Genomic DNA, 13,037 nt, shown 5'->3' with positions numbered 1-13,037 from the left:
GAAGGAAGAAGACGACATAAACAATATGTGGGACAAGATGGCAACCAACATTCGGAAGGTAGCCTCAGAGGTGTGTGGAGTAACCAAAGGAAGGGGACGTGAGGCTAAAGATACTTGGTGGTGGAACGAGGAAGTCCAAAGGGCTATTAAGGAGAAGAAAGAATGCTATAGACGCTTGTACCATGACAGGAGTGTGGACAACATAGAGAAGTATAAGGTGGCAAAGAAGACTGCAAAAGCGAGCTGTAAGTGTGGCAAAGGGTAGAGCGTACGAGGATCTTTACCAACATTTGAGTATGAAGGAAGGAGAGAAGGACATTTATAGGATGGCTAGGGTTCGTGAGAGAAAGACACAGGACTTCAACCAAGTTAAGTGCATTAAGTATGAAAGGGAGCATCTCTTGGTAAAGGAGGATGAGATCCGACATCGATGGCAAGAGTATTTTGACAAATTGTTCAATAGTGAGAATATGGACACAACCTTTCAGTTGGATGACTCTTTTGATGACACCAATAGGCGCTTTGTGCGGAGAATCCAAGAATATGAGGTCAGAGAGGCATTGAAAAGGATGAAAGGAGGTAAGGCGATGGGACCGGATGGTATCCCAATCGAGGTGTGGAGATGCCTCAGGGACATAGCTGTAGTATGGTTAACCAAGCTGTTCAACCATATTTTTTGATCGAACAAGATGCCTGATGAGTGGAGGAGAAGTATATTGGTACCGATCTACAAGAATAAAGGGGATATTCAAAGTTGTACAAATTACCGAGGAATTAAGTTGATGAGCCATACTATGAAGCTATGGGAGAGAGTTATCGAGCATCGCTTGAGAGCAATAACGCAGGTCTCTATGAACCAATTTGGTTTCATGCCCGGAAGGTCAACCATGGAAGCCATTTTCTTAATAAGACAAGTTATGGAGCGGTATAGGGAGAAGAAGAAGGACCTACACATGGTTTTTATTGACTTGGAGAAGGCTTATGATAAAATACCAAGGAATGTTATGTGGTGGGCGTTGGACAAACATAAAGTCCCAACGAAGTACGTCGGGCTCATTAAGGACATGTACAGCAATGTTGTGACTAGAGTTCGAACAAGTGATGGAGACACGAATGACTTCCCGATTAGGATAGGACTACATCAAGGGTCAGCTTTGAGCCCTTATTTGTTTGCTTTAGTGATGGATGAGGTCACAAGGGACATACAAGGGGACATCCCTTGGTGTATGCTTTTCGCGGACGATGTAGTGCTAGTTGATGAAAGCCGGACAGGAGTGAATCAGAAACTGGAGTTATGGCGGGAGACTTTGGAGTCCAAAGGTTTTAGACTTAGTAGAACTAAAACTGAGTATATGAGATGTGACTTCGGCACTACTACTCGGGAGGAGGAAGATGTTAGTTTAGAAGGTCAAGTAGTGCCTAGTTAGGATACCTTTCGATATTTAGGATCAATGCTACAGAGGGGCGGGGATATTGATGAAGATGTTAGCCATAGAATCAAAGCAGGGTGGATGAAGTGGCGGCAAGCGTCTGGTGTCCTATGTGACAAAAGGGTACCACAGAAGCTAAAAGGCAAGTTTTATAGGACGGCGATTAGACCTGCTATGTTGTATGGTGCAGAATGTTGGCCTACGAAAAGACGACATATTCAACAGCTAAGTGTCGCGGAAATGCATATGTTGCGTTGGATTTGCGGTCATACAAGAAGGGATCGAGTTCGGAACGATGATATACGTGAGAGATTAGGGGTAGCGCCAATTGAAGAAAAGCTTGTCCAACACCGGTTGAGATGGTTTGGACATGTGCAACGGAGACCTCCAGATGCACCGGTGCATAGTGGAATCCTAAGTCAGGATAGTAATGTGAAGAGAGACAGAGGAAGACCAAAGTTGACTTGGGTAGAGGCAATAAAAGGAGACTTGAAAGGATGGAATATACCCAAAGACTTAGCCTTAGATAGGAGTGCTTGGAAGACAGCTATTCATGTGCCTGAACCTTGATTGCTTCTGTTGGGTTTCAACTCTAGCCTACCCCAACTTGTTTGGGACTTAAAGACTTTGTTGTTGTTGTTGTTGTTGTTGTTGTATGCTCACAAACAAGTGAGAACAAGTTCCGGAAAAAGCCAAAGAAATTCCCGAGGTATCCATGGAGATAGGTTGATGAATAGTGAGCAGGAAGGACTGATTTGGATTTCATGGAAAAGATTTTAGGATACTTCTCAAGCAAATATTAAGTTGGAAAACAAGGAATTTGATCGGTGAGAAAGACTAAGAATTGCTGGAGAAAGACTAAGAAAAAGCCAAAGAAATTCCCGAGGTATCCATGCAGATAGGTTGATGAATAGTGAGCAGGAAGGACTGATTTGGATTTCATGGAAAAGATTTTAGGATACTTCTCAAGCAAATATTAAGTCGGAAAACAAGGAATTTGATCGGTGAGAAAGACTAAGAATTGCTGGAGAAAGAAGATCGACTTACTAAACGCATTTTTAAAATCTTTTCTCACAACATGAAATAAATCAACAACCAAGCATCACATCAAGCAATAGCTCGTCAAATTAATTTGGAAAGCTTGAAAATTCACATTTTTCCTATAACTAAGTTCACGCTAGTTCAAACTAAGATTGGTAAATTTTATCCAAATATCAAAACATTTATTTTAATTAGTGTTTTCTATGCACAACCCAAAATTAGAAATTTTGGGGTGTGACAGTTCTATTATAATTAAGCCATCACTGAAAGTATATACATATTTTCAGGGATGGCCAGGTTAAAAGAACCTCCCCTGCAGACAACTAAGGAAACCACTCGTAACCTTGGTGGGGAGCACTGTAGCTAACGAACTGTCGCTGGAAATGAATATTCAGAAGCAGTTCTATTATAATTAAACCATCACTGAAAGTATATACGTATTTTCAGGGACGGCCGACCTAAAAGAACCTCCCTGAAAATAAAATTTTCAAGGATGGTTACTTATGTCCACCGTCTCTGAAAATGGTTGATTTCTGGGGTTGGTTTTGTTAAATCCACAGTCCCTAAAAATTGATTTTCAAGGGCAGTTGACTAAGTCAATCTTCCTTAAAAATAGTCGTGGCACAAGTAAATTCATATCTTTTTCAAATGAAGTCGCATGAAGACAAAATTTATATCAAATTGTAGAGCTCGACTAGATCTAAAACTTTGTAGTTGATAAATTTTTTGATTGAGAGCATTTAAATTCTCAGATTCTGAATTTCAATTTTTAACATTTTTCAGATGACCTTGGATGGAAGCACGCTCTATATCGATGTTGTAGTGCTCGACGAGATTTAAACGTTTTTGTAGTAGAAAATTTATCCTTTTAAGATGATTTAAGAGTCAAAATATTGATTACAAGGGGAGGAGCCATTTTTTTACTAGAAGGGTGAAGCCCCTAAACATGGTTTCTCCGACTTCTTAGATGAAGCCATTACCAAGCTGGGCCAAACAAAGAAACAAATCAAGCTGCGTGCACTCGTGTATTTATAGAAAAATTTTCTGCAGTACCAAGGACAACACTAACAGATCTTAATGGTGTGAACCTGAAGATGAAACAACACAATTATCTTATTACTATATCAACCTTTGCAAGCCTACCTTGCTTTTGATATTTTCACACGCATTACACTAACCAGTCCAATGTGATCTCTTTGGAATGTGTATTCTTTATTTTCTTTTGTGTTTTTGTGCGGAAGGGTCATGCTTATTATCCTTTTAAAAATTACTTCTAAAAATGTTGGGAAGTAAAACATAAAATGGTTATTCCTAGCAAATACTTTATTTATGTACACTTTAACAGGGGTAAATGAGTCCTTTTTGACGGTGTGGTTTGTTAATTGTTGCTGGGTAAAAGGTACTATTGTTGATATATGGAGAGATGATTCGTTTTCTAATGCGTCCGTACTAAACAAGAAAAATGGTAAGGTATTGTTGATATGGATGGTGATAGTTGCGTAAACAAGAAAAATGGTTCAAAAGGTCCACATTCATGCTTGTGCTCACATACCTATACCTATAGAAACTAGAAAGGGTCAACTCCTCGCTCACAAAAGATAGAAAGAGTCAATAGTGCAGAAGCCTCTCTCTTTCTCTATATATGTTAACATATGCATCGGCACGTACAATCACTACTACAGAATGGACTTGTTATCCCGGGCGGTAACGGCCTTTAGTCCCGGTTACCGCGCCGGGACAACGATCCCGGGACTAAAGGTGGAACCTTCAGTCCCGGGTCATCGAGCCAGGACTAAAGAGGGACCTTTAGTCCCGGTTGGTGTTACCAACCGGGACTAAAGGCCCTCCAGCCGAGCAAACGTGGCCGCACCCTTTAGTCCCGGTTGGTAACCCCAACCGGGACTAAAGGTTCCTTTTCTTTTTCTTTTTTTTGTTTAATTTGTTTTCAGTTTAGCTACACATATTTGTTTAATATATAATATGTTTTTATGTACGTATTCTACGCTGCTAATATAAATACACGCACGCATATAATTACATCTAATTCTCATCTCGAGCATTATTATATTTGAATAAATTATGAAACTATATATATTTTATAGATATATATGTATATATACAACACTTTCATAATCTTGTTCTCGAAAATAACGATATCAATAAACATTTAATTTACATCATTAGTTCCTTAGGATCAAAGTAGAACTCGTCGTTGGGATTTAGCACTTTTTCTAGAAGATATCCTGCTGTTGACTCTTGAACTGCTTTCAGATGGTCTTTTTGCATGACCCTTCGTTTCAACCATTCAGTCTTGCATTTGAAATAAAAGGAAAAGTATTAATACATATATATATATATTCATTTAAAAATAAATAAAAAATTGATATATATGTACTCTGAGGACATCTTCAGGAGTTCTTCTTATGTATGCAGTGATAAATTCACAAACGTAGTATCCACACAAGTTATTACCTGGTTCCTGCCGCAAACACCACTGTACGAGAAGAAGATTATTCTCATCATCTCACACGTAAATTGAAGTATGATATAGTAATTAAACACATGGGGAAGTATATATAGTACAACTTACTGGTATTTCAACTACATTAAGTGGTGCCTTGCAATCCTTGCGGTGTTGCTGAATAAACTCTTTCCAAACCCTATGCGACCAATAATGTACAATCGTTAATAAATTATGCCAAAGTATATTCAATAATAGTTGGGCGCGAGAGTTCGAAATTACCCCTGGATAATGTCTATCATATCTTGGTATAGTGCTCGCTCTTTTCTCAATGAGTCCAAGATTACTAACTGACTTGAGTTTAACTCAATGACAATGAGTATCCAGTGAAACCTGCATTGGTTTATACATACACGTACATGCATATAAGTTGTATTGATATTACATAAAATGTGTAGACTACATTATTATTAGCACTTACTCAAAGTCGTTTCGCAACCGAACGAGAGGCCAAGGATCCAGTACCAGTTGTCATCTACTTTCTATACTTATTTTTGCAAACTAGTGTAAATTTCACATTTTCTAAAATGATATATTTAAACAAAACTAAAATGATTTATTTATCTAACTAAACCATGAAATATGTACTATGTATAATAGTAAAATACCAAACTATCAAGTGATTTTACTATTGTAAATCATTATGTGATTTTGAGCTAAAAATGACATAGAAATCACATTGCTCAAAAACATGTTTCAATAAATAACCATCCGTACTAGTTGACCTTCCTTATGTGATCATCTCGGCGAGCATTTCTCCACCGGACGGCACCGTACTTGGCCAAGGAAGAGCTCCGATTCTACGAGAAAGGGAACACAGTCTTCCACGACCGTTGCCGCTCTCCCTCGTAGAATCAAAGCTCCTCCTTGACATCCGTTACCACTCGGCAGAGAACATGCTCACCGAGATGAACACGGTCCGCAAGTTCAACTAGTACGGATTTTCTATAATTTTCTAACTATTTTCTAAGTTTTTCATTTCATGGAAAATTTAATTCTAAAAAATAAAAGGCATGATTTCTAAGTATTTCATTTCATGGAAAAAATAATTCTAAGTGACCTGCTCGATATCGGCGAGCTCACGGACGTTTAGGTTGCCGAGGATAGTAACATTTGTAGATGACATTTGTAGGTCTGAAGTTATCAAATATCTATCAAATTATAGCTCAAAAACATGTTTCAATAAATAACCATCCGTACTAGTTGACCTTCCTTACGTGATCATCTCGGCGAGCATTTCTCCACCGGACGGCACCGTACTTGGCCAAGGAAGAGCTCTGATTCTACGAGAAAGGGAACACGGTCTTCCACGACCGTTGCCGCTCTTCCTAGTAGAATCAAAGCTCCTCCTTGACGTCCGTTACCGCTCGACAGAGAACATGCTCGCTGAGCTGAACACGGTCCGCAAGTTCAACTAGTACGGATTTTCTACAATTTTCTAACTATTTTCTAAGTTTTTCATTTCATGGAAAATTTAATTCTAAGGTCACGTAAGCCGCCGGGGACGAGGATGGCGCGTGCTCCAGCGAGGACGAGCGAGGTGTAATTTTGATGAACTAATTTAACTTTTGTTTATCCAAACATATATGCAAATCATCATGTGATTTTGAGCTAAAAATGACATATAAAATTATAATAAAGTCCAACATATAAAGTTACACATGCATCTACATCGCAAAATGAGATAAGCTACTGATAAAACATAAGAGGATTAAGTTTGTTACCTCCAAAATCGAAGAGCAACACCAATGGAGGGGGAGAGAGCAAGAACAACAGCAAGCTGAAGAACAGAGGCAGTGAGTTTGAATGGAATGGCTCGGGCTCGGGGAGGAAGAAATGAGCTGGATTATAGGCCGGGATAATTAGTCCCGGTTAGGGGGCCAAACCGGGACTAAAGATTAATCTTTATTCCCGGGGCATCACCCAAACCGGGACTAAAAGCTTTAGTCACGGCTGGTATTACCAACGGGGACTAAAGGTTTACCTTTAGTCCCGGTTGGTAATACCAGCCGGGACTAAAGATCCCTGCCCCGCGGACGACCGTTGGGCAGGGACCTTTAGTCCCGGAGGCAAAAAATGCCGATGCTAATGCCAAATTGGGACATTGTTCTAAAGTCTATTCTCTAGTAGTGAATATCTTTACTTTGCACCTCGATTATATAAGTATTTAACAATCTCCATGTCGTCATTCGTGACCACGTTGAGTCATAGCAGATTCATGTTTCCAATGTTTGCATGGTCACCATTTTTTCAGAAGGTAAGATACATGAATTAATCAAGTGGAATACTTCCGTAGGTACCAAGGCGGGGACCAACTGGTATAAGTCTTCCTAACTCATGCCTCCGTTCTATTGGGCTGAGTGATTAGCTATTGTCACTTATGTGCTCAACAGAAGACCGTCTTCTATTGTTGCTATAAGTATTTATCAATCTCCATGTCGTCATTCGTGACCACTTGAGTCATAGCAGATTCAAGTTTCCAATGTTTACAAGGTCACCATTTTTTCGGAAGGTAAGGTACATGAATTAATTGAGTGGAATGCTTCCGTAGGTACCAAAAGGCAGGGACGAACTGGTATAAGCCTTACTAACTCATGCCTCCGTTCTATTGGGCTGAGTGATTAGCTATTGTCACTTATGTGCTCAACAGGATACCGTGTTCTGTTGTTGCGAACTCCATTCTATTCCAGCTCCTTTATAACATGATGCATGACTATTACCACCTCCATTCCGACACTGATGTGGATCTCATCATTGAGCGTTTTGGCTAAACACATCCACTACTACACAATGCTTAATGGAGGCAGGCGAATTTGATTAATGGAGGCAGGCATTGCAACCGCCTCCAATCAAAGGTCACCATTAATGGAGACAAACGGAGGCGGTTGCTTCGCCCACCTCAGTTAATCGACCCATTAACCGACGTGGACATCTTAACATGCCAGTCTAAGATGCCCTCCTCCATTAATGTTCTCCATAAAATAAGAAAAAAAACAAAAAAAAACTTGTATTTTGAATAGTCGAACCCACGACTTGACGCTCAACACTATCACGTCTCTACCACTGCACCTCACGCTCAGAAAGTCTATATATAATATGTTATAGTTTTATATCAATATTTCGTAGTCTTATATTGGATATTTTGGCTACTAAATGAACTCAAATGAAAAAAAAAATTTGAACTACAAAGTTTTAAATCTTATCATGTACAACAACTTTGGTATAAGATGTATCTCCATCCGAGATTGTTTGAAAAATTCAAAAAAACTGAATCTCAAAATATGTGAATCTAAAACAAATATCTGATACTTTAAACGATTTAAAATAAAAACTTGTCAACATCAAACATGTAGCTCAGGTCGGCCACTACAACTTTGATATTAACTATGTGAACATTCGAGATCATTTAGGAATTCTAAATTTTGAATTTCAAAATCTACAAACTTAGAACACACATTTTGGACACTAAATGACTTCAAATAAAATAAAGTTGTAGATCATATTGGGAACTATAACTTCCATATAGACCATGTCAACATCGAGATTGTTTGATAATTTTAAATTTTAAAATCTGCGCTTTTACAACAATTTTTTGAGACCATAAACGGTTTTAATTAAAAAACTTTTCAACTACAAAGTTGTAGACCACGCCGAGAGCTACAATTTTGAAATAAAGTTTGTCTTCATCCGAGTTCATATGAAAAAGTTATGAATTATTTTTTTGTTGCAATCAATAACCGAGGCGGACATCTTAAAATGCCCACCTCCGAAAATAATCGATTAACGGAAGCAGACGTCTTAAATTGCCCGCTTCGGTTAATGGATTAACGGAGGTGGTCACCTTATCTAACATTAACGGAGGCGGACGCCTAATGCTGCCCGCCTCCGTTAATCCTTAACCGAGGCGGGAGCTCAGGCGGCGGCCCTGCCACCGATTAACGGAGGTGGCCGCCTAGCCTGCCCGCCTCGGATAATAAAATGGCACCGCCTCGCAAAATCTTTTCTGTAGTAGTGATCTTTGATTACAAATTACAATAAAGTAGAATCCTACTATGGTCCTATATACATCGTTCATGTTTCATCCATTTTAGCCGTCGAATTCTTAAAAAAATTTAGATACAAGGAGAGCTTACACAAACAAGAATGGATCTAAGAAATATAAGGATTTGTTTTTCGGCCATGGGTGACAACTAATTAGTGACATGTTCCGTTTACCCATGTCACTAATCTTATCGTTAGTGACATGTTTTAATTTCATTGAACTAATTAAGGTGTGTCCTTCATGCTGTTTTGGCATAATGCCTTAAACTACCATGTTTGGACTGTTAGACTTCTGATGTGTGTGAACTTTTGTGTTGCATTTGTAAAGTGAATTTAACTAGTCTTTACATTGTTGGAATTGGATGTGACCACTTATGATACTTGAATTCTGTTACTATATGCATCTAGTGGAACACACTGGACGTGTGGCTCCGTGGCCTACTGGGTTGATTAATTTAATCTTAGCTGATCTACTGGTTGATAGTTCAGTTTAGCTTAGTAATTTGGACGGCTCCATGCAATATTCATCTCCAAGTTACCGTCCAGAAATATTGTTTATGTAACGGCAATAAATTATGTAGGATCCACACGTACTTCAATTCAAATATTAGAAAAGAACATGGTTGTATAGCTTGCAGCAGACACAAAAATAATGATTAGTTACAAATACTTTCCATTTATTCTATTATATGTTGTCTGTAGCATGTCGTAACTGAATACACATGAGTATGCAAAATGCATATAAACCTATCATCGTACCATGAAGGTGAGTCCGATTTATTTAGTTGTGGTTGTTCTCCCAGAACAGAGCCTGAAGCCAATCAATTGTCCCCTTTTGTACCTGGAAGGCCTTGGCCAAGACATCATCTGAGATCGGTGGCTTTGATCCAAAGAATGCGTTGGCAATAGTAATAGCCCCAGGGTTCTGGCTGCTTAGTGCAGCGATTGCGACAGCTGGCTTGTCACAGATCGGGTTGAATTGGAAGTGTATGAGCCCATGGGGGAATACAAACACATCACCCTTATTGAGAACCTTGGCGAATAGCTTGTTACCATTGTCTGTGTTAGAGGTGACAAATCCAACATAGAGTGTACCCTCGAGCACAGTGAGAATCTCTGTGGCACGTGGGTGGGTGTGTGGCAAATTCTGACCTAATGGTGCGTAGTCGATGCGAGCCAACGAGATGCCGAGGGTGTTGAGTCCAGGCAGCATGACATTGGATCCGACCTTGCTTTTCATGGTGTCCCTAGGCTTGTCAAGGTTTGCTGCCTTGAAAAAGTCATCTGCGTTCACGGCCATGGGGTCCTTGCAAGCAAATCCACTCACCTTCACTGCATATACAAAGACGAAGGAAAGAAAATATTAGGACATACATAAAAATTATAATGTTTGTTGTGACAAATGATTATTATTTGATCCTCAGTTTAGTACAAGAATATAGCATGACTTAAAGTGAGTGCATGCATATCTGGAGAATGTATGTCGGCTACACAGAAGTCCTGGAGCGGGCTAGGGTCAGAAGCAATGGCCTGGGAAGTGACCAATGCTAGAAAAGAAACGAGGAGAAAGTAGGAGGCGGGAGCCATCTGGTTTAATTTTCCGCTCGCTAGCTGTTATGTTTGTGCTCTCCGAACTCAGCTATAGAGAGCTTCTTGTTGAGTTTGCAGCTCTATGTTGATGCTTTGGGCATGGGGATGGTGTGTTTATTTAGGCTGCCACAACGGCAAGTGTGGCGACGTGAACGTGTTAATGACTGAAAAAGTCCAAGTTCAACCTACCAAAGAACTTTGCAAACCTACCTCGATTTTAATATTTTCACATGCAGTACAGTAACAAATCCAATGTGATCTCTTTGGAATGTGTATTCTTTCTTTCTTTGGTGTTTTTGGGTGGAAGGGTCATGCTTATTATCCATTAAAATTAGTTCTAAAATATTAGGAAGTAAACCATAAAATGGGGTTATTCCTAGTAATTACGAATATTTATCTAAATTAACACAGGTCAATGAGTCCTTTTGGACGGCGTGATTTGTTAATTGTTACCATGTAAGATACTTGTTTTCTAATGGTGATTATGACATTCCCAGTAATCACGTTAGCTGATGGTGGACTGTGATAGTTGCGTAAAGAACAATATTGGATCAAATGGTCGATCCATGCGTTTGTGCTTACATAAGGATAGAAAGAGTCAACTCCTCATGTTTCCAATGTTTACTTGGTCACCATTTTATCGGGAGCTAACATACATAAATTAATCGAGTGGAATGCCGGGTCGTCTCATGAACCAGTAGTGTTGCTGGAACTGAACTCTGCCGGGTTGTGTAAAGGAACGGCAGTAAAGTTGAAGAACATTGCCGGTTTGTAGGAACCGACAGTGATAGCTAACCCTCATTGCTGCCGGTATGGTTGTGCCGGTTCAAAATCTGGCAGTGATGGGGTGTTTTGAACCGGCAGTATTGTCCTGATCTGTGGTAGTGTCACGTACTTTAATTTAAATATTCGAAAAAGAACATGGTGGTATAGCTTGTAGGAGAGACACAAAAACAGTGATTGGTTACAAAATACTTCCCATTTATTCTATTATATATCTCGGCTGTAGCATGTCGTCATAACTGAATACACAAAAGAGTACGCAAAATGCAAACTTAGTAGTGGTTGTTCTCCCAGAATTGAGCTTGGAGCCAATCAATTGTTCCCTTTTGCACCTGGAAAGCCTTGGCCAAGACATCATCTGAGATCGGTGGCTTTGATCCAAAGACTGCGTTGGCAATAGTAATAGCCCCAGGGTTCTGGCTGCTTAGTGCAGCGATCGCGACAGCTGGCTTGTCATGGACCGGATTGAATTGGAAGTGGATGAGCCCTTGGGGGAATACAAACACGTCACCCTTGTTGAGAACCTTAGCGAATAGCTTGTTACCGTTGTCTGTGTTGGAGGTGACAAATCCAACATAGAGTGTACCCTCAAGCACGGTGAGAATCTCTGTGGCACGTGGGTGGGTGTGTGGTGGATTTTGACCTAATGGTGCGTAGTCAATGCGAGCCAACGAGATGCCCAGGGTGTTGAGTCCAGGCAACTGCATGACATTGATCAAAGTGACATTGGATCCGACCTTGCTTTTCATTGTGTCCCTGGGCTTGTCAAGGTTTGCTGCCTTGAAAAAGTCATCTGCGTTCACGGCCATGGGGTCCTTGCAAACAAATCCATTGACCTTCACTGCATATCCAAAGACAAAGAAAAATAGGTACACAGCAGTCAGAAATCACTAGGACATACATAAAAATAGTGTTTGTTCTGACAAAAACAATTATAATTTGATCTGTAATTTAGTACAAGAACATAGCGCATTATTTAAACTGAGTGCATGCATACCTGGAGAGTGTATGTCGGCAACACAGAAGTCCTGGAGTGGGCTAGGGTCTGAAGCAATGGCCTGAGAAGTGGCCAATGCTAGAAGTGAAGCCAGGAGAAAGTAGGTGGAGGGAGCCATCTGGTTTAATGTTTGTGCTCTCTGAATTGAGCTATGGAGCTTCTGTCTGTTTGATGTTTTGGGCATGGGGATGGTGTGTGTTTATATAGGCTGCCACAGCGGCAACGGTGGTGACGTGAACGTGTTAATGACCGGAAAACTCCAAGTTCAACCTACCAAAAGAAGAAATGGTCTCCGGCTGCTAGAACCCGCAGACGAAACAACACAATTATCTTAATACTATATCAACCTTTCCAAACCTACCATGGTTTTAATATTTTCACATGCTTTACATTAACAAATCCAATGTGAGCTCTTTGGAATATGTATTCTTTCTTTCTTTGGTGTTTTTGGGTGGAAGGATCAAGGTCATTATCCTTTTAAAAATTAATTCCAAAATATTAGGAAGTAAACCATAAAATGGGTATTCCTAGTAATTACGTTATTTATTTAGGCTTTTGCTCCAATACTCCTCTTTCAAAAAATCGCACACATCTCAAAGCAGCTCAGCTAATTAATTAAACATTTTCTTAATCA

The 13,037-nt window shown here is 39.8% G+C and overlaps 2 protein-coding genes across 2 annotated transcripts; both read right to left on the bottom strand.

Moving 5' to 3' along the window:
* Positions 1–9,746: 9,746 nt before the first annotated feature.
* Positions 9,747–10,620, bottom strand: LOC136501708 (germin-like protein 12-2). Its single transcript, XM_066497234.1, has 2 exons — positions 10,482–10,620; positions 9,747–10,365 (listed from the first exon to the last, which is right to left on the bottom strand). Exons 1-2 carry the CDS (start codon positions 10,618–10,620, stop codon positions 9,815–9,817), a joined length of 690 nt encoding a protein of 229 aa, XP_066353331.1. The 3' UTR covers positions 9,747–9,814.
* Positions 10,621–11,627: 1,007 nt separating this feature from the next.
* Positions 11,628–12,547, bottom strand: LOC136501081 (germin-like protein 8-11). The gene is made up of 2 exons (XM_066496573.1): positions 12,404–12,547; positions 11,628–12,247 (listed from the first exon to the last, which is right to left on the bottom strand). Exons 1-2 carry the CDS (start codon positions 12,519–12,521, stop codon positions 11,679–11,681), a joined length of 687 nt encoding a protein of 228 aa, XP_066352670.1. The 5' UTR covers positions 12,522–12,547; the 3' UTR covers positions 11,628–11,678.
* Positions 12,548–13,037: the final 490 nt, after the last annotated feature.

Source organism: Miscanthus floridulus, chromosome 13 (assembly GCF_019320115.1).
Source record: "Miscanthus floridulus cultivar M001 chromosome 13, ASM1932011v1, whole genome shotgun sequence".
Classification (NCBI taxonomy): Eukaryota; Viridiplantae; Streptophyta; class Magnoliopsida; order Poales; family Poaceae; genus Miscanthus; species Miscanthus floridulus.
This window is presented reverse-complemented; position numbering and strand designations above follow the sequence as displayed.